This window comes from Festucalex cinctus, chromosome 19 (genome assembly GCF_051991245.1).
Source record: "Festucalex cinctus isolate MCC-2025b chromosome 19, RoL_Fcin_1.0, whole genome shotgun sequence".
Lineage (NCBI taxonomy): Eukaryota > Metazoa > Chordata > Actinopteri > Syngnathiformes > Syngnathidae > Festucalex > Festucalex cinctus.
In genome coordinates, this window is record NC_135429.1 from 10,724,464 (window position 1) to 10,750,101 (window position 25,638).

At 40.8% G+C, this 25,638-nt stretch overlaps 1 protein-coding gene across 6 annotated transcripts in view; it reads left to right on the plus strand.

Moving 5' to 3' along the window:
- jarid2b (jumonji and AT-rich interaction domain containing 2b) overlaps positions 1-25,638 on the plus strand; it is a 128,232-nt gene that overhangs the window by 89,402 nt on the left and 13,192 nt on the right. For all 6 annotated transcript variants that reach the window (XM_077507297.1, XM_077507296.1, XM_077507294.1 and 3 more), the window contains 5 exons: positions 2,653-2,779; positions 9,133-9,259; positions 18,668-18,939; positions 23,268-23,483; positions 24,459-24,676. In XM_077507297.1, coding sequence (XP_077363423.1) covers positions 2,692-2,779; positions 9,133-9,259; positions 18,668-18,939; positions 23,268-23,483; positions 24,459-24,676 — 921 coding nt within the window. In that variant the 5' untranslated portion in view covers positions 2,653-2,691. The remainder of the gene's footprint in view (positions 1-2,652; positions 2,780-9,132; positions 9,260-18,667; positions 18,940-23,267; positions 23,484-24,458; positions 24,677-25,638) is intronic.

The following is a 25,638-nucleotide window of genomic DNA, read 5'->3' on the forward strand; positions in this document are numbered from 1 at the left end:
AATGCCGTATATCCGTAATAAGACATTTGAGGGGAGGAATGCTAAAACAAAAGCAGCATTTGTACATACGGGGTCTGCTGAAACGTCTCCACCGTCAACTCCATCAAACGTCAACCCGCGTTTGTATTATGACGACCCCCCTCAAGAGTGTAAAGATCAAAACATGTTTTTATGTGACGCAAACGCACAACTTGTCAATATTGGGACAACCTTTTCAAACGGTTGAAAAGAATGAAAGTGAGTGAATGAGGTCAAAACAGGATTGGAGGAAAAAACATGTAAAATGCTAATTATGTTCATGACAAACCTGATAGTCAACAAAAAACAAATATGATCCAATAATACGAGGCTTATATCGTCAGTGCATAGCTGTGATTTATTTATTTTTTTAAATGCAAAATGAAACAAAACAAATGTTCTTAGTCTTTCTTAGTTTTCTTATTTGTCACAGAACTAGCCCACACTTTATTGCTGATGTATGCTTTTTGAATTTATCGTAATAATTATGATTTTAAATATTTACAGAGATCTTGTGGGAAAATCTGAGAGGAAAAGGCATCAATTGTTATCCTGTTTAACTGTCAAACTCATTGACTGTCATGGATGTTTCCTAAAGTGGCGACCTTATTAACTCTTTGACCGCCAAAAACGTTAAATAACGATTAGTAAAATCACGACGTATGCCGCCATAAACGTTAAATGGGCAGTGTAACGTCTATGTAGAGTGCTGCCTGGCCAATGGTTTGTGGAATCAAAAAAACACACACCAACTATGGCCAACAGATGGCAGCATTGTTTCTCTTTTCAATCGGCTGCCGGTGTATGAAATTGCAACGAAACATGACGGAATCTGATGAAATAGAACGTTTTCAAGGTTGACGTGAATGATCAAAACCTTTGTCACATTAAACCTAATTCACAGAGTGTCACTAAACAAAAAATATTAGTGTCAAAGACGGTCACCGTTGTGGAGAAAATGCATCTTTTCACAAAAAAACTTTTCTCCATATCTTTTCAATTTTCGCTCAATGTCACTCAAATGACCTATTTTCAAATGGTGATTACTAAAGAACGGAATAAGGTAGAACATAATTTTTTCTAATGAATGAATGTAATGCGATCTTTCATGTGGTACTCACCATGTTTATGTAGTAAAAGCACACAATTTTTTTTCTGTTTGCCTTGAAAGATGAATTAAAATGCTCGAAATTGGCTGCCACTGTGGGGGTTGTTTTTTTGTTTTTGCTTTTTTGATGACGTGTGGCAGTAAAAGAGTTAATGAAGACATGCTTTTAATACACTATCGTAAAGATTACAACTTCCTAATGTGATGTAGCCAATTATTGTGAGGATATTGTTGACTTGGAGTATGTTGTGTGTGTGTGTAGAGATGGAGCAGCAGTATGTAAGAGTAAACAAACAGCCTGATGGGGGAAATATGTCTGCGCTTGTTTGATGTCAAACTAATGACTTGAGGAAACGAGCTGGCGACAACAAAGCGCAATTAATGAATAATGCAAAGCCGAATTGCAGGCGGCTTCGCGACGGGCGTCGTGACTCAGGCGCTCGGCTGCTGCGGCGGCGGCGATGACATCAGCGCGTCGACTGCCGAGTAATCGTTGCAAGATGTCGACGACGTAACGAGATATCGCCCATCTCCGGACGTCTATTTCGAGATTCTTTCAAGCTATGATTGCGAGCGTGTGCCAAATCATGTACACATGAGAAACAAAATGCTTCTCTGTCCTCATCAGACTTCCTCACATGACATGCAAAGAAACTAAAGTCTGCTGGCTATGAAATTATCATTTTTCACTTCTAAAATATTTTCTTTTTGGGAAAGTGCAACATCAATTGTAAATATTTGGAAATACGGTTTTAAAAAAAAAAGGGTTATAATGTCATGAGGTTCATTTACAATTTAAAAAAAAAAAAAGTCCAACATTTTCATTTAATTTCTAATTAATCCTAATAAATTACAATACAGAAAAGTTAAAAAAATATTTGAAATATTATATTTTGATAAAATAATTTATTCTAATTTTTGAATAATTTAGAATTAATTGATTAATAGAATTAATAGGTAAAATTGTTTCAATAATAGAAGAGTTGACTGTGAAAGTTGTACTTTGATGATTTTAAGTTTACTATTAATAAAAGAAACACACATCAAATTATGTGAATAAAATTGTAATTGTTTAATTTTCAATAAATGAGCAAAAGTAAAAAAAAAAAGATTTTAAAAAAGTTCTTTAATCAATTATTTCATGAAATAGACTACATAGTATGTGACATCCAGTCAAAAAAAAGTGTTTTTTTTTAATCAAGTATTTTTTACTTTAATTTTATTACAGTAATTAACCCATTTAGTACAATTGACATGTGAAATGTACATGTACATTATTAGTAATACTTTCATTTTTTTCTCACAATAAATAAATTAACCCATTAACGAGAGGATTTTTTTTTTTCTGCAATTTGAGACAAATACAGCAAAACGCATGGAATTTTAGACAACTCTTGATCATGTAAAAGTTGAATTCAACAATTTCCTCCCAGCGTCTTGCTTGCCAGAGGCAGATCTGCACTGTGTTTGTTTATGAAGTACCAAACGTCGCCATCTCAACGCCTCTTCTGTTTTTGTTTTGGCAGGACGACAGCGATGGGATCCCGTGGTCGGAGGAGCGGCTGATGCGCAAGGTGCTGTACTTGTCCCTCAAGGAGTTTCGCAGTGCGCAGAAACGCCAACTGGATGGACATGTCGGCGACAACCAAAATGGTACCAATTTTTTTTTTTTTGTCATCGTCTGTGTTTAAAATTGATTCCATGTCATATTTTAGAGAATGTCACGTGTGCATGTTTTGAAATATTTTTTGACACTTGATGTACAAAAAATATCTCTTAATTGCATGCAGGGGGCGCTACAACTTCCCAATCCCATTTAGGAAAGCGTTTCAGAAAAGATGCAATAACAAAACTTGCACACTTAAATTCAATGGTCCAAAACATCCCGATTTTCAGTCTTGAGGCGACGTAATGCTGCACGGCTCCCGCAGAGTCAGAAGATGAAGATTTGTTCTTTGGTTATTTTCATCACTGTGTAAAAATAACAGATGACATGAGAACAGATCAATTGTGCTGTCCAATTGAGTGGAAAATAGGACGTTGACCATATTTGGATATAGGAATTCCTGCCCAACATCAAGGCTGTCCAAGTTATTAGTGGCGTTATTAAGCAAGTGCACTTTGTGTTTACATTTTGAGCTGACCTCACAGAATCTCACGCGCCCACATTTTGTGAACAGCTTTTATCGAGGGTGTGGCGCGTGATTGGGGTCAGTGCCTCCTTCCCGTGACAGCGACTTCCTCCGTGCCGGTTTTCCATTGCACATCAATACGGATCCAGTTACCACTCCCACCTTCCGCCCCGCCGTCCGTCGTATCTGTCAGCCTCTTCTTCCTCCTCGCTACGCTACGCTAACCCGCACCCCCTCCCCCACCGTCGCCTCCCTCCATTTCTCAGAGTGCCGCTGATGGAGGAGCTGGACGCTGGCCAGCAAGCGAAGAAGAGCGAGCAGCTTCCCATTAGCGCGCTCCCTCCTCCTCTTCCTCGTCCTCCGACTGTCACTTCCTGTCTGCCGTCCGTATCAGGATGCTTCCTAGCGCCGACTCAGTGAAGCAGCTGCGGCGCGGTGTGCTTTCTTCTGCCACTAGTTTTGCTACAATTTCACATTTGAGTCGCAGGTGAAGTGGTGTGGCAACGTCGTCTCACGTGTCACAACCAATCGGAAATGCTCTGTCGGATCACGTGATCTTTAGCAACTCTCCCCCCAACACACACATAATTCTACATGCCTGCTTTGTCTTAGGTTGTTTTCATTGTAAACAGACTACTGGAACATTCCATTTATCTGTCATCTCTCTCGCTTTATCTCTCATTCTATCACTTACCTCTATCCTTTCCTCTTCTCTCTCTCTTTCTCTCTCTCTCTCTCTCTTTCTCTCTCTCTTTCTCTCTCTCTCTCCCTCTCTCCCTCGCTAACTCTATTTATAGCTCTGTCTCTCTCTTCGGCGCCTTCCCTTGGTCAATCTAACCGTCTCGCTCTATTTCTATTTCTATCCCTATTATTATCTCTATCTCTTTCCGTATCACCCTTGGTTTCCCTCAAGAGCAGTGTTTCTCAATTCCGGTCCTCAGGCCCCCCCCTAGCCAGCCTGTTTTCCATGTCTCCCAATTCCCAAAACAGCTGATTCCAATAACAGCTAATCAGCTAGCTCTGGAGAAGCCTGATAACGATCCTCACCTGCGTTGCAATTGGGAGACATGGTAAAAAGGCGAAGGGGGCCTGAGGACCGGAATTGAGAAACACTGCTGTAGAGTAAGATGAACATATTTTAGTTTCAAAAAAAAGAAAAAAAAAAGAGGACATTAATTAGAGATACTTAATTGATAAAGTTTACTGCCATACTTTAGAACCAGTTTACCGTATGGCTCCTCTGTATTAAGGGTAGAAAAAAAAACAACTACTACTCTCTTTTGAAGTCTTAGTTGACAAATGAACAAATAACTGTAAATGAACCTGTTATTATTTTTTTGGTATTGCATTTTTTGTACTACATAATTGTTTTGTTCCATTGTGCTATTGTAGTATAGATGTCGCTTTTATTTTGAAGTAAACAGGAAATGGTGCCATAAATCGAGATTAAATGACGTAATTAACCGACATAGCGCCTTTTGTAGCGTTGTTCCAAGGTCGAGGAAGATGTTTGTGCTCCAGCAAGACAGAGAGAAGAAAAACAACTAAGGTTAAGGATTCACCGACATATTCATTAGCACCTCGTTGAGAAGGGAACAAGCTCTTACTGTAGCATCCTGGGTTGAAATAAAAGGTGGTTTCTCCAACCGGTGTGTTCACAATAAGTGAAGTTCAATAAAAGATTGTGAACAAACAGTTGGAGAGACCACCAGGATGCTACAATAACAACATCATGTTCTAAATCAAGGGTACCCAACTCGGGTGACCGACTTAAGCAACTACCAGCCTCGTCACCGGTTGCCCATCCTCGTGGTAGTTTTACACCCTCAAACCTGATCTGTACAGTTTGATAAAAATTTCATTTGCCATTTATCAGGCATCCGTCTTTTCATTCTCCTCGTATAAAGCCCAAATAAAACATCCGTTTGTTTCCGTTTCATTTTGTAAGCAGGCGGCGGGGGGCCGGCTTTATTGAACGCTTTCTATTTTAACACGCTTCTTTACGAGGGGACTTATGTGTAAAAGTCCAACATTTGGGATGAATTGTATAGAACTTATTAGCCGGATGACTACCACATGTGGGCCCAGCTAATTGCACGTAGGCATTTGATTGCCACTCCCCTCCCCACGCTCCCAATTACGCCCGCTCCGATGCTCACGCTCACATTGAGCTTATTTTTATCAAAATCATAAACAAATAACTGCGCTTTTTGCTTACGTACGATGCTGGTTTTAATATCTAATAGGACCAAACGTGGCTACGGCGCCCCTCTGGAGAATTTGAGGTAAACGTCAGAAGGCGACAAGCTCAGTTAAGCACGCATAAATCTGATTAAAATCAAGAGCTATCAGGATGCTACTTTGCGCATCACTTCCTGTGTCCCCCCCCCCCATTTAGCCTCCATCGCCCTTGCAGCACGAGTAACTGGCACGTATGTTCCCGCCTCCCTCCCTCCCTCGCTGTAAGATTTCCAGCGTTGCCCCTCACACGTGCACTCATGTGCAACATGTCAAGCGCGTCTTGAGTGAAGCAAGAGAGGAGCTAATGAACGGGCCTCCACTTGTTTGTTTGCCTTCTTCTGGGACGTCAGGCGTCACTCATTTCCCCCCACCGACTACAATTAATGAGCTGGGTCCTCTCAAAATGTTAGCGCCACAAATCTTTTTTTGTTTTTTCGTGGTCTGCAACGGCACAAACGCAACCTTCAGAATCTCAATTCTTAAGCCAGCACCTTTTGAATGTATCTAAGTCCTTTCTTCAAAAGGTGTTGGACACATTTTCAGGTGGTGATTCACGCCCCAGGCAGGATTGCAGACTCGGAGGCTCGGCAATGCGATGGTCTTACTCATCTCCGCGCCGATTGTTCGCTTCCTGACCGCAATGACGCTCGCCCGATGACTCGGCGGCCGCTTGCGAGCGTCGACTCGTTTGAGATCGCGTCAACAGATGTGCGTGTTCTCGGATCAAAGCAATTTAAACAGGACAATTGACAATTGGCTTTCATCTCAGTGGTGGTGTTGTTTGAAATTTTGTTGGCAACAAAACTGGTCCATACCTCTTCCTGACACACTACTAGAAACAAGAGTGACATACGTAAAGGGTGGAACTGGACACACCCGAGTGCTGGTGGCCAAAAAATGGCCTATTCGTCACCACCTGGATGTTCATTTGCTTTCTTTATTTCCAAAAGTTGGCAAAACTAGTTTTTGAAGACACTCCAACTTAAAGAGACATCTTGGCATCTAAATTCCTGGTTGTGGGGTTGTGTTGTCCAATTGATTGACGGACGGTCAGAATAAACAACTTTTTGGGCAAGGTGATGGCCACTGGGTTGGTTCACAGTGCCTAGTCCAGTCCTATTGATTGGCTGCAGGAAATGTCCTCTATGTGGGATCACCAAAGTGTCTCTGTGAGACCCATTCAGGTCTAAACTTCTGGTGGAGAGTCATAAAATGATTGATTCAGTTTTTGAAGTGGAGCTGGACACACTGCAGTCCCGCAGGATTGATGATCGATGCTCTAAGGAAGAATTAGAATTGAATTAGGGGTAACAAGAAGTCCTTGGGTGGTCCAACATAAGTCCAAGAGACTTGTCCAATCTAAACGTCTGGTGGAGTTGAACATCTGACACTTGCGGATGATGTTCTTTCAAAGCGATTGGGCATTTCTTGGATGTTTCTACTTAAGAGCCTTTTTTAAGTCTAAACCTCTGGTGGTCTGGGGGGGGGGGGCGGGGGTTGTCATCCAGCATTTGTTGTTCTTTCTCTGTGAAGAACAGCTTTTACTGGCCACCAATCAACAGACTGGAATGAGATTCTCAAACCCAGTTGCCGGTTCCCCTGACAGACAGCTGTCGAACTAAACATAAGTAAACTGGTGACACCTCAGGCAAATGGAATTCCAACTGGGGCGTGGGCAACCATTAGAAAGGGCAAACCCTTGCAAAGGTGTGTGGCACGCTTGGCTCAGTGAGTCATCGTTTTTTTGTTTTTTTTTACGAGATCAAATAAAGGAGCAGCCTGCCAAAGCCCAAAACCATTCGGGCGTGAGCGCCTGTCAAGGCGACTTGGAGTGATTGGCAACTTGCAAACTCCTTGATTACCTCTCCGCTCGCTTGAGAAAAACCCTTTTCGACCTGCGGCGACTCTTTGGTCTTGGCTTAGTTCCTCACCTTTTCTTTTATGCTCTTGTTAAATCACGCCAGCTCTCTGTGAGGCGGCGTGAGAACCGCTTAGCAAGTTATTAAACTTGTGATTTAATTTTTAACGCGCTCATTACTTGTAAATTTCCTGTGACTTCTTCCTCTGGATGACTCGATCTAACAATTGTTGCGTGTCTCGCCTGATTGTGTCATTCCGCCCGAGCGGCTCGCTAAATATTTAACGAGGCTTCTCGCTCTCTGACTTTTTTGTCATGCAGTGTCACATGTTGCTTTGCTTGCTGCATCGGGAGTAATCGTCAAAATAAAAGCAGAGAAATGAAGAGCAACAACTTTTGCTATTTATGTGCTTTTGACAGTGTGAGTAGTTCATAAATTATGGATGGCCCATGAAGGCGCTGTAAGACAGAGCAGGCTGGTGATTGGTGGAGAACGAGGAAGTGACAACGGGAAGAAAATGAACATGAAATCTGAGCAATGTATTGCTTTTATTCTCCCTTTATCATTAAAATGGCTTTATTTTTTAATAAGGACACAAAAAAATCATTCAAGAGGAAAAAAAAAGAACCGGATAAAGGAAAAATAAATCTACTTTTTTGTTTGTGTCTTACATTTCACAAATGGAGAATCACAAGAAAAGTGATAAAATTGTGGATTTCTATTTTATTGTCCTTTCTTTCCTAATTCTTCCTTTTTCAAAAAGAAAAAAAAATCAAATTTTATTTTTATAGCACATTTTATACATTAAAATGCAACTTCAGTGCTGAGTGATTAAAACATCCACGCCTTCACTCACGCACACACACGATTTATGAACTATGTATTTAAAAAAAAAGAGAGATAGAAAAAGAAGTGAAGGCAAGTTTTCATTTCCGTATTTTTATTTTTAAAGAAAAAAAATGTTTTTAATACAGAACACAAGCCAAATTTATTTCTGGAACACTTTAACCAGCTGTAACAACATAAAACATAAACGATATAGCTGCCATGTTGGGGTACTGGCACATAGGACAAGAACCCCCTAAAATGCAAACGTTTTGGGCAGACCTTACAAATGTGCAAAGTTTCATGAGAATTCGTCCAGATTTAAGACCCTCAAAAACATTTTTCTAGGCAAACGACGCATCGCAGCGGCATTCGATGAAATCAAAAGCTTTCAATAACTTTTTGTCTTGAACATCCAATGTTTGAAGATGATCGGATTAATTCTTTGGGAGGAGTTTGTTAAAATATGACCTCTATAAAAGGGCAAAAATGACAGCAAATTCCAAAGTCAAATTAAAATGACTCGAAAATAGTTTTTGTTTGTTTTTGTTTTTTTGTTTTGTTTTTTTTTTGTTGATCTTGGGTAGTTACTTATGCCTCACAATTTTCATAGGGATTAAATTTTCAAACGGGGTGCTTTGTGGAAAAAATAAATAATAATAAATAAATAATAAAATAATAAAATAAAAAAAGTGGACACTACTGAGACGATTTTACGAAATTGCACAATGTCCCTCGAAATGTGAACTGCTGCGGGACCACCAAAATATTAAATTCTAGTTAAAAAAAATGAGAAGAAAAGAGCTGAAAATTTAATAGAATCAAATACATTTATTGGAGTTGACCCCATTTTATTTCCTTTTCTTTTCTGAAAAGAGGAAACGGCAAAGATGAAATAATTTTGGTAGCTTTTTGCTAACCAACTCTCGTCTCCTCGGCCCTCTTTCAGGCTCCTTAGCCAACGGGCAGCTGAACGGCTCCGGGTCAATGGGCGGCCACAAAGATGGCGGCTCGCTGCACGCGTCGGGCCTGGACGAGGGCGGCGACTTCTGCGAGGACGGCCCGGCTAAAAAGAGGTGAGACGCTTGCACGCGCACTCTCTGCGGCAAGAGTGCGCGTGTGTTGTTGTTTTTGTTCCACACGTTGACAGGCCATCAAAGCGGCGGTGTAAAGTGAGGGGTGGGGTCTCGGGGAGGAGGAGGAGGCGGCGGGGGTGCGGTAGCAGATGTCCTTCAGTAATGAGGCGCCCATTCAGCAGCACCTGCCTCCTCCGTCACACGATACTGTAAATGTAGTGGAGTCCTTGCAAGATCCTGTTGGTGAGAAGAAGGCACTTAAGCATTACGTGCTGTTCATGTGGAAGATGCTAAACTGCAAGCAATTTGAATTTTGTTCATGTGTAGGCAGAGTAGGAAAGAAAAAGTTTGATAGTTACCATAAAATGGGAAAGTCAATTTCCCGTTAGTATTTTTTTATTTGTTTTATTCAGTCCCTGATATTTTCTTAGCAACATGTCTATCATGAGTTGAGCCACAAAAAAGTATATTTTGATTCGAAGTGGCCATTTTAGGGTCATTTTTCCCATTTCCAGGCTTCCTTCAAAGTAAGACTTCAGGGCTCCAGACAAATTTTTTTTCTACTCGGAACACTGTGGCACCCAGGGATGTATTTGATGTATATGAAAATTGTAAAATTTCAGGGGCACAATTAAAATATTTAGGATTACACACTGTAAATTGACTTGTAAAGTCAATATTGTATTTTAGTCACATTTGCACTCAAATGTTCCCGATAAATGGGCTTAAGTGTGGAACAGAAGATTTAAAAATTCATTTCAATTAAACAAAATATTGATTGATTGTTTAAAATTTTTATTTTGAATATTTACAGCATTATTCCAATACATAAATATGTGACAATCATCAAAGAAAGAAAAAAAAGAATCAAAAGAAAACAGACAAATAGAAAAAATAAAACAATCACAGAATATTTGAAAAGGAGTGATAAGAAGTAAAACTTATTTACTCCCACCCCTTCTCCTTAAGTAAATGACATAACTTCCGCCCTCTTACATACACAAAATATGTGAATTAATACATGTAAACATACACCCATAGCCTAATGTATTCATTTAAGACCACACGGACAGTCCCACCTATTTACACAATACAAACGTAAAAAAGAGAAAACAGTCAAACTGCAGCCCCTGAAACCAGTTGTATTTAGCAACATGAAAGTTGTTAGACATGACAATAATTGAGTTGACCCACAAAAAGTCTCAAGAAGCCATTCCCCACAAAAAAAAAACACAGGAAGTCTGTCATTTTGGTTCTAAAGTGGCCATTTTTGAGTCATTGTGGCCATATTAGACAGATGAATGACTCTTTTAAAATTTCAAGGGATTTGATTTTTGTGGAGGTTTACTGACTCGCTGTCAAACCCGAAGCGCTAATAAGTGTGCTCCACAAGATCGGAGCCATACGTCTTGTGTGTGATTTTGATCGAATAATTTGATCCTGGCGACGTCTGACTGACTGGAACAGGAAGAGGAAGTGACCTGGTGGGCTCATAATGGCAGCAAAGCGTAAACAATCTGCGGCGAGGGTGGTGTGTTGGGTATCCAGGCAGTGAGGTGCAATCTGGCCCCTCACAGTTTCCTTCATTTCTTGGCGTGAGCGCGGCGACTCGGGTTCAGACGGAGGCCACCCCGCTCGCCGCCTTTCATGATCGTCTCACTCGCACACATCAACGCGCGGCTGGGAATGAAGAAAAGCTTTCTATCTGATGCTAATGAAACGGCGGCTGGGCCAACGCTTGGCAGCGAGCGGCCCTCTTAGAAAACGTGAAGGCTGACGGGCGGCGACTGTGACGATGCCAGCAGCTTTTGCACCTGGCTTGGGCCTAAAAGGGACGGATCGCCTCCGTCGTCTTTGGGGGCCGGGGGAAGACCGGACGGCCAACGCAGAAGGACAGGTGCGAAGGAGTTTTTGGCAGGAGACGTCGAGCTTTAGAAGTCTTTGAGAGGCGTCGTGTGTTTGCCTTCCCATGCTCCTGAGGCGCGCTCAAAGACCAGCGCCGCAAACGGATCCTTTAAACACGGCGGGGCCTGACGCAGACCGCCGCTGCCGCAGGCTCCGTCTGCCAAGGGCGCACCCGCAATTCCGTCTCATCCCTACCAATGTGATTTTCTGACCCACTTTTGTTTTCCTCTCCGATCCCTACATTTTCCAGCAGTTGTTTTGTGTTTGGTACCTGAAAAACGCCGCACACTAAACGACACCGCCAAACGCAACTGAACTGTCTCGTTTTCGGAGTGGTCCACTGTTAGCAACTGGTTTTGCTGCAATTCTTTTTAATTCGTTTTAATCACAGGATTCCAGACTGTTGTTTTCCCTGTTCCATAACATACACTCGCACAACGTCTGGACATGTGAGACACCTTAGAGTCCAAAAAATTCTCAGGTCAACATCTATAGTTTTTTTACCTAGTTAACTCAGAACATCCCCGTATTGTTATTTATACGCGTAGTCTGTTAATCGCTGTAGCGGAAATACAGATTGGATTCCATTCTTTCCTGAGGAAAAAAGGTATGTTTCTACCTTATTCCGTTCTTTAGTAATCACCATTTGAAATTAGGTCATTTGAGTGACATAAGCGAAAATATAAAGAGAAAAACTTTTTGTGAAAAGATACATTTTTTTTTTTGCACAGCAGTGACTTTGACACTAATATTTTTTGTTTAGTGACAATGCAGCGCTGCACAAGACGTTGCGCTGCCCATTGAGAGAAGAAAAAAAACCCATAATAAACATAAATTAACGTTTGTGGCAGCATTCATTGGGATTTTGGTCAAAGAGTTAATACTAATTTAGAGTTGTTAATTTATACATTAGGAACCTTTTTATTTTATTTTAAAATAACATATTTACCACATTTTATTTAATCTGAAAGGAACTTGCATAATTAGTGTTTCAAAAAATGCTTGCTTGTTTTTTACATTTAAACATTTTTTTTTGTACAAAGAAAACTGGTCAACCTAATCGTGATTTCAATTATTGCCAATATGAACCTGATGAATATTTTCTTCATAATCGAGTAGCCCGAATGTGTCGTGACATCAGCACGACCGACTCAAAATGAGCAGTAGACAAGAAACAGGACAAACACTTTGAGAAGAACGAGCAATACAATTAAGTGCAAACTAATCGATGAGCAAATGAATCGACTAGTTTGATCATTGATTCGTTGTTTGTAAACATTCGCTAATTTTTTGGAACAGATAAAAAAAAAAAAAATGAAAATAAGACATTTGCTTACTTGATTTTACTTTGGAAAACGATCAACATGTTTGCCCATTTTCTGTTATGGACCAAATCGATAATTGAATCACAATCAATATGTTTGTCTTTTCAATTACATCCTGTTTATGGGGAAAAGGGGATGGAAATATACAAAAAGATTTTGCAAAAAAGGTCCTCGATATAACAAAAACTTGCATGCAAGGAGACGGTTGAAATACGACCTGATGGCTGCCAATTTTTTTTGTCGGCGAGGTCGGACAAACACATGAACAGGAAGTTGTCATCTGCCCCAAGACACTCCCCAACATTTTTCTTAGTTTCACACTAAGTGATAATGAAATATCAGCGAGAGCGAGGAACAAGGTCTCCAAAGTCTTGTATTCTTCTAACGTGCATTCAACTTGCCTCAAAACTGTAATTGTTGCTAAGCTGCTAATCGTTTTCCGCCTTCCGAAATAAGGACGTGAAAGACTTTTTCTTTGGCTTCAAGGTGAAAATTCTGCAGCGCCCGCGCGTCTGTTCACTTGTACGAAGCACGATGCGTGTCAAGTAGAGTTGCCCCCTCTTAGAAGCACTTTTTTCCTCATCCTTCTTTGTTTCTCCTGCCACTGAAAACCGCTTTTGGCTCGCTGCTCAGCCAAGACTCACACGCGCTCACTCAGCTGCTGCCGCTTGTTTTGTTTCCACTTAATGAATGCCAAGTGCACACACACTCGCTTGTCTAGTGCAAGCAATATCTCTTGTCACTAATGCATAATTTCCATTTAAGAGGGATTAAACGCACGCACGCGCACTCGCGTACGCTACGAGAGCCTTAATGTGTCTCTTGATTTACTTTAGGTGCTACTACACTCAAATGGGGCGCTCCAGTCACTACATTTCATCTTTCCTCAATTAGTGGCCGTCCCTCTAATGGACGCCAGGCCCCCAAATAGTCGCCTTGTGGGGGGGTTCCACATGAACAAATGAATGCCTCTCCTCAAACAAACTGGACCATTTTCAACTGTTGTATTTGCACTGTTGTCAAGCAAGTTTGTGTCACGGGTTCGCATGGTTGAGGACCGAAGTGCAGGGAAGGTTGGTGGGAATTCCAAATGATCAATTCAGAAAAGAACAAAAAGGCAAACAAGATACAGGAGGGAATCAAATGAGTAAATGAACAAAGTCCAAAAATTGAGGTTAAAAATCACAAACTAGGCATAAATTTACTAAAAAATGAAACAAGATGTGACACGACAAAAGAGAGAAGGAAACTAGGGAAGTAAATCCAAGCAAATTGTTAAGACAACAATGAACGAGGGAGCTAATTGGATGAATTGGAGCAGTTATTGATGAGAAAATGTGGACACACAAATCTAACAAAAAAAGAAGGGAGAATCTGACTAAACTAAATCTCATCAAAACTGAATCAACAAAAACACATCAGGATAGTGTCAACATTTTAAATTGTGGAAAATTAAATTTAAAAACATTTCGACAAAACCATCTTTTTTTTTTTTTTTTTTAAGGGTCTTTTTTTTTTCAATTTTGACAAATTTTAGGTGATGGAACTGTAAATTGACTCATTTGTTTTTTTGTTTTTTTGTTTTTTATGTGGAAAAATGTAAAATAAAATAAAAAATCTCAAAGCATTTTCCCCCAAAACATTCTAGTTTTGATGTGGACTGAAAAGTCAATTTTATTTATTTTTATTTAGAAAATTTTTAATATGGTAGAAATTGGTAATCCACCCCCACCCACCAAAAAGAGAGAGAGAGAGAGAGATTCATCATTCAAACAATAATGGGAGGCAGACAATAAAAAAAGTAAATTTTGGACATTTGTGGTTTCTGCTCGATAGCAACAATTTAATTCATAACCGTGAAAAAATTCTTGATGATGCAGATTCGATTCGGTGAACTGGTTTTCAGTTGAAGTCAATCAATTTGCAAGCCTGCTGGCGCCTATTGTTTACCAACCAAACGATCTACACGGGACTCATTTAACCCTGCACATTAAATTAACCTGATTACTGAGTGGGACTGGACTCGGGTCAGCCGCTCTGGGGGTTGATCCTGTCGGTTCAAAGTTCACAAAGGTTGCCCAGTGTCAGCAAATAGCCTTAAGTGGCACAGACCTTGATGAATGATCTTGCTTTGTCTTTGCTGGTCATGAAGGACAAATTCCAAACATCTGGCGGAGGTGACGCTAACGCGGCGAGCTACATTAGCATTCGAGTATATAAAGGCTGCGACTTCATGTTTAATGTATATCTTCAGAGAGATAAAGTGCAGCTTGATGGTGTCAAGATGTCTTCTGCCACGCCAAGGTTATGTGTATAAATGCACACTACTGTATAATCTCCACCAGCACGTATAATACACATTACAAGTTTCGTACAGTCTTAATATATTTTTTATTACGTTATTAAAAGACAAGTATGATTGGGTAAGCACACTGCAGATGGTGAAAATATTTGTAATATTTGACGTTCACACTTATTCTGATGTTTGACTAAAAAGTGCAGATTTTCTGAATTTTTTTTTTTTTATCTCAACTTCATTCATACTTCCAAAAATAGTTTCGAATTTGTGCTTGCTGTTACACGGTTTTAACATGCTAGCTTGCATTAGCATAATTTGCTGCGGCACAACTTGGGGCCAAAAATGGCATTGTTTTGAATTTCGATCCATTTGTGAAAATAAATAAATAAAAATTACAAGCCGTCATTTGTCAAAAACAAAAAGTATATCTTAGTTTGGACCAGTTTTTTTTTTTTTTTTTGTATCTGTCCCACCTGGCAAAAAATAAACAAATAAATAAAAATCCAACGTATGCCACAACAAGCTGTTTGATTTTTGTATTCCGTGCCGGTGCCGGAGTGCAAAGCGGCGTCTTCAGTTGACACGAGCCGCCAGACAGAACTAGTCGCTGACAGATGAGCCGGCGCAATGCCGATGAAACGCACATGCGCGTAATCCTTTGATGTAAACACGGCTTGTGGCGGGCTGCTCTTCCCATAAACATGTAAATTTATATTCTGCTTATTTTTAAAGCGCACCAAACACACACAAAGACGAGCCAGCTGAGCGGAGGTATTTTTTTATTTTTTTTTTATTGCCACCACATGGGCCATCTGGAGCCAATTAGCGGCAACTAGCGGAAGGTGCTGATTCTGGATCAGCGCTCGTCGGTTTAACCCGATGGGAGGCGGGGCACCGGAATCTGATCGGGGACCAGCGTTGTGCCGATTGTATCGGTCACTTGCGACAAAAGGTAGACTGCTCGGATTGTTTAACATGATGCGCGTTTTCAAACATTTCAAATATGAACGGCAGCTTATTGTGATGCGACATGTATTTATTACGCGGCATATTTTTCCACAAACCTAGCAATATTTTTGGACACGCCAGATTTTAAATTTGTCAGCATTGAATTGCAGTGCTTCACCGTTCACGCAGATCCACTTTGCACACTTCTGATCCACTGCGAGCCAGCAATCTTCCATTTTGATTGACATAATCCAAAAGTTACCTCTGCCAAGAACTCTTAAAATGGCTTTTTGACAGTAGTAAACATTGCACAAATTATGACTACCTACTTACAACCGCAGCATTCATATACACAGGCTACAAAACCGCTACAAGCCAGCAAACTCCAGTTTTGATTGACACATCCTAAAAGTTACCTCTGCCAAGAACATTTTTGATTGTTGTTAATTATTCTAATTAAAACAACATGCTTAAGATACTCATTCTTCTTATCTACGCAAAATATAGCTAGTAAGATCCACTACAAGCCAGCAATCTTCCATTTTGGTTGACACAAAAGTTACCTCTGCCAAGGAAGTGTTGGTTTGATGGACGTTATTTGGTGTAAACTCGGTTGAACAAGGACTGCTTAACTGAGGCATCTCATGCTGGCCATATCATAAACAATACTAGCCAGCAATCTTCCACTTTCACTGACATCTTTCAAAATTTGTAATAACACAAACTTGTAAGACTCGTACGAGCCAGCAATCTTCCCAATGCTTCCACCAAGGCGCACATACAAAGAGTAGGGGAGGGTTGTCCTTATGATACAATGTACATCCACCTTCTGTACAATTACATGGCTAGTAAGATCCGCTACGTGCCAGCAATCTTCTATTTTGGATCAAAGGTAGGGAAATTGGTGAATTTGGATCTTTTTTTTTTTTTTTTTTTTTTTTTTGGTGGTGGGATGGGGGCGGGAAACAACGGCGGATTATTTAGCTTTGATGTTGTGGGACGCATTGAACCACTTTTCATCGTCTTTTCCCAGAATTCCTTGCAGGAAATGGCGGCGAGTGTAATGTCAGACATTAGAGCGTCCGCTTTGAGGTGGAGCAGGAAGCGTTGGATGAAAGGTGGATTAACGTGAGTGGGGTCGAATGAATGAACTAAAGGGGGGACGTCCGGCTGTAATCCCCCCCCCCCCCCTTCTTTCTGAGTCTCGGCTTTCCCCGCTTTCCCCGCGTTGGTCGCAGCGCCTCTCAGCCTTGTCCGGTCGCGGCAATCAGCCCAATTTGGATACCACCGTATGTAAGGCACACCCTGCAGCCTGGAGCTTGAGAACACACACTACCGCACACACTTGTTAAGGTGTTTGATTGTCTTCACATGAACATTTCTTTTTGATCTAAAACATGCACCTATAATTGTATATGAATTTCTTTTTCCCATTCTTGATGATCACATTTTTAAATAAAAAAAAAAAAATGAGATCGACAAAATTCAAACTAGGATGTTTTCGAGGGAAAATGCTCTAAGATTTTTATTTTCTTTTATTTTAATTTTTTTTTTTTTTTTTTTTAGCATTTTTCACATTTAAAACAAAAACAAAAAATCACAAATGAGTCAATTCACAGTTCTGTCACTTGCCCCCCCAGAAATATGTCAAAATTGAGATTATTTTTTTTTTTTTAACAAAATGGTTTTTCAAAACAATTCAAACATTTTCCACATTTTAAATATATAAAAAAAATAAAAATATATTAAAAATTATATTATTATATTAAAAATATATATTTTCTGGGAGAAATTTTGTATTAGTCTATTTTTTTTCTCTGTAATGGGGTGGATTTCAAGACTTTGCAGTTCATTTTCACTAGATTTTTTTGGTTTTAGCTAAAATAAACATTATTATTATTATTATCATTATTATTATTATTTTTATTTTTTTTTGTATTTTTTAAAATGTGTTTACAACAGCTCGTTCTCTTTTAAATGTTTTATATGTCTAGCCCCAAATTTTGATCTCAGCTGGAAAACATTTTTTATTGGATTCATAAATATTACTCCGATCCGAAAACAATGATTAAAAAAATAAACTGCACATTTATTTAATTTATGTACAGTATTATTATACAGTTTGTTTGTTGTTGTTTTTTTTTGCCAGCATATTCGGTTTCTTTAAGTTGCGATTCTACTCCAGATTTTCGTTCCTGCTTTTGTTTTCAAAATATATTATATATATATTTTTTTTTTTTTTTTTGGGGGGGGGTTAATTTGATAAATATTGTCTCATATCATAGGTCATGTTTTTAACTCTTTGCATCTCCAAATTTTTAGATTTGAACAAGAGCATGGAAATGGAGTATTAGAGTTTTAAAAAAAAAAAAAAATTATTTTGCTCGTGTGACCAATCCAGTGTAGCTAAGGTGGTGTCTGCGAGTGCATTATTGACGAGCACACGCACGCGCGCCTCCCACCTGCTGCTGCCGTCCTTTTCAGCGGGCCGGAAAATTGTCGGAATTGACACGGCGCCGCTCCCTGATTGAAGCCTAATGGCGGCTTTGGCACCTTTTGGCAGGTGGCGGGTGCGGCAAATGCGCCCCGGCCGTCCTCCACACACGATCGCGACGTTCCCGTTCTCTCGTCAGCCTGCCGGAAAATTGACGGAGATGGATCTCATTGCCGCTGTGGTTACGGTTAAACGTCCATAACGCGGGCAGCCACCAAGGAGCGTGAGAAAATCAAATGGAGACCCTGAAAACTGCACCGGAACGGAAGATGCACAGTTGATCCAACTACTTTTTTTTTTTTTTTTCACCAAAACCGTCTTGGTTTCCAAAGACGTCCACTATGAAGTTTAACACTCGGCCTTCATGCTGCCAACATGTCGTGTTGAAAGAAATAGTGCACTAACTAACCACTTTTTTTTTTTTTTTTTTTTTACAGGCCTCGGCTGCAGGCGCAGAGAAAATTCGCGCAGTCGCAGCCCAACTCGCCTAGCACCACCCCCATCAAGGTGGCTGAGCCCGCCGCCCTCACCGTGGGCCAGGCTGTCCCCGCGCCCGCCGCCCCTTCCGCCACCACCATCACCACCGCCTCGTCCTCATCGTCGTCACTGTCGCCATCGCTCGCCGCCTCGTCCCTGTCGTCGTCCATCCAGGACCTGTCCCGACGAAAACCCAAGACCGAGGACTTCCTCACCTTCCTCTGCCTCAGAGGTATGACCACTCACATGCTAAGATAACAGATGCTGAGCTCATTAATATATTTCCATTGGGGCTGCCGTATCAACATCATTACAATTGCACATTAATGCTAATTTTTCACTGCTAAGCTAACTAGCATATTTTCCACTGCTACTCCCATTTCTGTTGTTAGCAACACCGATTGGTTATTGTCACAACCCTTTTTATTGCATTGTCACCGACACAAATTGAGTTTGTTTCCATAAAATGCTACCTGCTAAATTGACGCAACAGGTCGCCATGTCTGGGATTCTTATAATCTGCTGCTAGCGTGTATTTTTAGACGCGCTAAAAGTGCGTGTCTTCTGTTCATGTTGTTTGCATGACATATCCTGTATGGAGCCTTAGCATGATGTTGGCTGTGCGGGGGAATTGTCAGCACAACCCCCGAGATTCAACTGTAGTGACGCTACATAGCCTGGAGACTCGCTGATGGCATGTGACCATCACCCGCCTTAGATTGCGGTGCCGCAGTTCACCTTCCAAACATCTTGACTTGTCTGTTTCCAAATTGGCGAGCGCTTTTAAGGGTTTACTACAAATATGTATGGAAATATAAACTTGAAGCTTCATAACCTTTTCGACCTTTAGCTTTGTTAGCTTTGTTAGCCAAAACAAAGGTAAACTTCTCTGGTTGTTATCAATACTCATCTTATAATTCTCTTCATTTTAACTTTAGTGTGACAGTTAACTTTATTTTTTGAACAATTGCTTACCGTCCGCTTAGCTGCTAACATAACCTCGCAAAAAACTGAGCTTCTCTGTTCTCTTACTCGGCATGTCATCCTTGTCTTTTTTTGTGGTGGGCTATCCAGGTCAAACGTTCACATTATGTAAACATACACACGTAATCACACGCACACACATGGCACTGTTTGCTGATGTTATCTGGTAAACACTGCAGATCAAAATGAGCCAAAAATCTTACACTCTTCCTGACACCGCCAGAAAGGAAGTCCAAATGAAGCCGATTTGAAACTTTTGTTTCACGCAGAGATACTGCAAAAATGCCGCAGCAGCGGCGTGACTGTTTTGATGAAAGTGTTCATTTTTGCGCCACGACCGTCCTGGAAATGTGAGCTTGTTTGTGCTTTGTTGTGTTCTTAACTCAACCTTTCCTCAATTTCCCACCAATTTTACGTTAGTACCTTTCACACAGAAAAATGACGGGCGGTGTAGAAACAACTTTTGCATCACGCTGCATGTAAGTGACATCCTTTGGGATTATTGCCCCCCCCCTGCTTATAAAGAAACAGCTGTTGTTGTTGTTGTATTCCTCCGGGGGGTTGCGAGTAATTGGGGGTATTTTGTCCTGACGCAACGCGGGAGTAACTGCAGCGTTCCTTCCCTATGCGGGTGTTTATGTGTGAAAGCTGATTGGGCTCTCGCCAGCGCGTCTGCTGCTGCTAAGGAGCGTAAACGTATGACATGTTCAACGTTTTATCGACGTGATAAGAATAGCGATGCTAGTCAATGAGCGCGTGTATACACCCACTCCTGTAAAGGATACACCTTACATAAGATTGTATAGTAGTGGCACTGATTGGTCGCCATATCTCTCTGTATGTTGTGGCACGGGTTAATACTAATGTAAGCTTGACAAGCTATCAAACTCTCGGAGACTCCCATTTTATGTGAACTGATGCGTGTTCGCATGCGGTTAGCATTATCATCACAACGCTATGCTAATTTTATGCTCCATAACTAGCTAGCAACTATTTTTTTACTTGACTCGCATTTCTGTTAGATTGAACACTGATTGGTCGTCATGTTTTGCATTTTATGTACATGTTTAGCATTTCTGTTACAACATGAATGCTAATATGCGCTGCTAAGTGTTACCACTGCAAAGCAATGCTAATTTAAAATTGCTTGGCTAACTCACAAATACTTTTCCCATTTCTGTATGTTTGTGTGAATGAGTGGACCCTTGCTATATCAGGACCCACTCTGGCTGCGAACATTGAAAATCCGCAAATAACTGCCACTCCTTAGAACTGCAATCAAAACAAAATACCAGGGCGAAACAAATGATTGTTTTTATTTTCCGAGATCCAAATTTTTTTGCCGCTAAGCTGCAATCTGCTAACTTGTCTGCTGCTGCTAGCAGCGCAGGAGTGTAAATGCGTTATTTGTTCGTTTTATTGACATGATAAGATAGGACGAGACAAGTGCGTCAATGAGTAACAGCGTGTACACACGCTCCTGGAAACCATACCCCTTACATAAGACCGGCAGCCATTTTGCTCGTGTTAGCGTTAGCAAGCATGCCTGGTTCATCCGAAACGGTTTTCCGCCTCGCTTACATAATCTCGCCTCCATTGAACCACGGCCCTCCACTGTCAGCTTCACCTTGACGAGCCAGTTTTCCTCGAGGGCGCAATTGGTATTTTATTAAAGCCGCAGAACTGGTTTTGGTGGCGCAACGCCGACAGCACTTTTCTATGTGGATTCCAAAGTTGAAGTCGTAAAAATTCTTTGCTGTGCTTAACTTAAGAGTGGGGCTAAATTGCAATCTGACAATTTTTGCATTAGCTGGAAGACAAAAAAAACAAAACAAAAAAACAGTGGTACCTTGAGTCTGCTGAAGTCCACTACCCACCCGCCACTGCAAGAAATGTCCATGTCATGGCGATTGCTCGTTCTAAATTCCCACTTCCCGTTGGCACACGTGTCACACTTTGGCTTCAAGTCCTCCCTGGTGTCCCCGCGTTGGCGAAACCTCCGTTTGACGGCCGCTTTGTAGCATTGTTTCACTTCCAGTTAGGGGGACAAAAGAAGGTAGCCGGAGAAAATGGAAGGTTTGTAATTAACTCCCCCCCGTCCCCCTGCACGCCGCCACCCCGACGCACCCCCGAGTCTCGTTAAAAATGACAACCCTAATAGACTCTTTCAGGCCTAATTATGATTTGTCCGCGGCTGCAATGAGAGGGGATGAAAAGCCGCCATAATTGGGGGGATTGCGCCTAAAGCTCGGCGGAGATTGCACTGAAGGTCTTCGTGCAGTTTATTTTGTGTGTGTGTGTGTGTGTACGTGTGTGGGATCTCTACTTCCAATCGACAATCTCATCCCCATATTAATAATATAATAATAATTAAGTAGAATGTCGACAAATGTAACATTTTTTTGCTTCAATTTGAACTTTGTGGTGTTCCTTCTCTTGTGTGCACCTTGGCCACTGCGGGGCAGTATAGTAACGACACACACAGATGCACATGAAGAATATGGCTTTGTAGAGGATAAAGAATATATGAGAGTTTGGTTATGTCATCCACCTATATGGGTTGCTCCACAGTTTTATGATGCTATTTGTTAGCCTGTCTATTTTATTTTGAATTATGTATTAGCATTTAGTTGTTGTTTTTTGGCCAACCATACAGTGCTCATATCTCAAGGCAACAGTGGTAACGACAGAGAGTTTGAAATTTAAACAGGGTTTGCGCGGGTCACATTAAAAGTCATTAAATTAATTTTTTGGTAAGGCCTTAGATGGCATAAAGAAGCAATTTAAATACAAAAAAAATGTTTATTTATGGGGACTGATGACTAGCTGCAATTTACAATGAACAAAATGGCCAGGAGTCTACAAATTGCTTATTGTTCCAAATACCAAGTGCTCTGTAATGTGCTATTCCCGTCAGCATCATCCAACATGAAACACTAATTTCACCTAGTGGCAGAAAATTACCTCAACACGAATATGACCCAATTTGTTTAAACTCCTTTTAACTGTTTAGCATGTCTTTTAAACTTCAAACTGTATTAGGCTTGCTGATACCTGCAGAAACCTTGGTAAAATAATGAACAAAAAAATACTTTATAGAGGTTAAAGAAGATGTTTTATGTGTGACAATAGGTACATACTGTATGTCACTGGCATAGATAGATGTAATGAATTTTTCTGCAAATTGAATGAAATTGTTTAATTTCTGGTCAAATGGACTCGTCCATCCACACCAAAGCCCCCCCAACTGCCTCCGTGGTCTGTTTGCCATTGACCTGCTGACCCCGGGTCAGCCCACTAAATTACAAGCATTTAGCTAATGAAGCCAATCATTAGAGGCTGATTGGGTCAGAGTGCATGTGCGTGCGTGCCTTTGTTTAGTGGCTCTGTGATTTCTCACAAAGACAAATGAGGCTTAAACACACTTTAAATTCATGCTGTGAACGTTCAAAACAATTGTGGATCCTGCCCAGCAACAAGTGACCATGGCTCTCAAATCCAACCAATCAGATTATTGATTCAGCCTCCCCCGCCAGTTTAACAGATTGCTTCATGAGTTTTTGTACGTTTTGGTAGGTTCGCCGGCGTTGCCCAACAACATGGCCTACTTCGGCAGCTCCCAGGAGGAGGAAGACCTGGGGGAGGTGGAGGACGACGAGGACGAGGAGCTGAGGAACGGCGGCGGCCATTCGCACGGTGCGGTGAGCGCGGGCCACGTTTCCGCCTCCTCCTCCTGCCACTCCACGCCACGCAAGGGCAAGCCCCTCACGCGCCAACCGCTCAATGGCCACGGTAAAGATGAAAAAAAAAAAAAAGAATTGGACATTCTTGAGTTTCATGTTGTGCTTTTAGTCATGTTTTGGATCAAATGAAAGTGCACGAAATATATTTTCAAATATTACTTTATTTTGTGTTAATGACAAGAAGTAATCATAGCTTTTTTTTTTTAATATTACTCTTCTACATGTTTTGTTTATATTAAAAAAACATGTAATTGGACATAAATCATTTTCAAATGTTTTCATGTTATGCTTTACCTAAAAAAAAAAAGAAGTAAAATTGGACATCCCGGGTTAACAACAAAAATATGGTTTAAAAAAAAAAAAGTTTTTCCCCCAGAGTATTACATTTGTGCTTCAGACATGTAGAAAAAGCACAAATTAAACAAGTTTTTCAACATTTTTAGAATGTTTTAGATAAAAACAACAGAAATATGGTTTAAAAATTGAGATTTTTTTCTGATGTTACTTTTGTGTTTTGCATCTGGGAAAAAATATTTTTCTTCAGGTTTTTGATTTAAACATGTTTTTTTTGTATGATATGAAAAAAAATCTGAAATAATCTGAAATCTAACATTTCAATTATAATTTTTCTTATATATATTCAGAGGAAGGGAAAAAAACAATTATTACGTAACTGTTTTTCAAACAAGTTTTTCAGGTTTCAGTTTCAAGAAAAAATGAAGGGAAATTAAGTGGACTTAAACGTTTTGTTTTTTTTTTATTAAAATTGATAACTGATAAAACTATGACTGCATGTTTTGAAAAGTAGACAAAAACGTAGATGTTTTCCAAATATGACTTTTTGTCATGTTTTGTTGATCAATAAAAGAAATTGATGCTATGTGTTTTCCAATGTTGCTTTTCTGACTTTTGTTGGGGGGGGAGGAAAAATGATCAAAATGAATTCACGTTACACAGGCTTTGATTTTGACAAACTGGAGTTTTGTCTCACGATGGTTTTGTCTTCTCGTCCTCACGTGGGCAGTGTTGAACAACGGCAGCAAGGCGGGGATGCGGGAGAGCCCTCGGCCCAAGGCGGCGCCTCCTCCTCCTCCTCCGCCGCCGCCGCCGCTCCTGAGGGAGCGCAGCGAGCGGGCCGAGGCGCGGGAACATGTCAGGATGTTGCAGGCCATGGCCAGCGCTAGCGCTAGCACTGCCAAAGGCCTGTCCACCAGGAGGGCCGCCGAGGAGCTTCGCAAGCAGGTCAGATATGCCGTCAGCTGTCTCATGTCGTGAATCGAGAGGAAAAAAAAAATAAATCATGCTCCTTGCAAGTGTGTTCATTTTCTATTTGTCTGTTTGGCTGTTCTTGTTAGTTTTTAGGATGTGCATGTTTGTCTGTTTTTGTGGTTGTCCAGTGTGTGTGCATGTGTGTGTTGAAAGCATCCCACTGTGTGCTGGTTTATAAAGTGTCTGCCTTCTTCTTCTTCTTCTTGATCGTCTTTTTCTTCTTGCGGTGCTGCTGCACATGTTCCCAGTCTGCCTGCCAGGTGTCAGCTGGACGATAGCAACACATGATGTCATCATGACCCGCCTCCATACTTCCCCCCCCCCCCCTCTCTCTCTCTCTCTCTCTCTCTCTCTCTCTCTCTCTCTCTTTCCTTTGCATCATCATCTATATTTTGTCCAAGACAGCAGAGCCCCCTGGTGGCGGGAGGTATATCTGGCTTGCTCAGCAAAAATGTGTGCTGACGTTTTTACTCTAGACCAGAAAAATAATTTTGGGTGCCGAGACCCAGCACAGTGGCGACAAAGACACTCATCTTAAAATCTAAAATAATCTCGATGCCACAGAGATTAGAATGTTGGCTATTTTGGAGAAAATCATTATGTAGCCAATCATATTTTAACAAGGGAAGAAGGTCATATTTTAGTTCGTGATTTTACAAAAAAATAAACCCTATAGTCCCATTACATTGCACCTTTTAGTCTTGGAAAAAAAAAAGCTTTATATTCGTAATAACAAAACTTTATTGATACATTGACGTCACATTTTTGTGATGTCATGTCACAATGCAATCAGAGCTTTTAATTGGCCCAAATCTAAAGGAGGGAGGAGTCATTGGTCTGTTAGCTTTGTTGTCCCCATTTAAAAACAAAACAGTTTTTGGACAATTATTGTTGCAGACCCAAAAGCAACAGCTTGGACCCCCAAAGTCACTTGG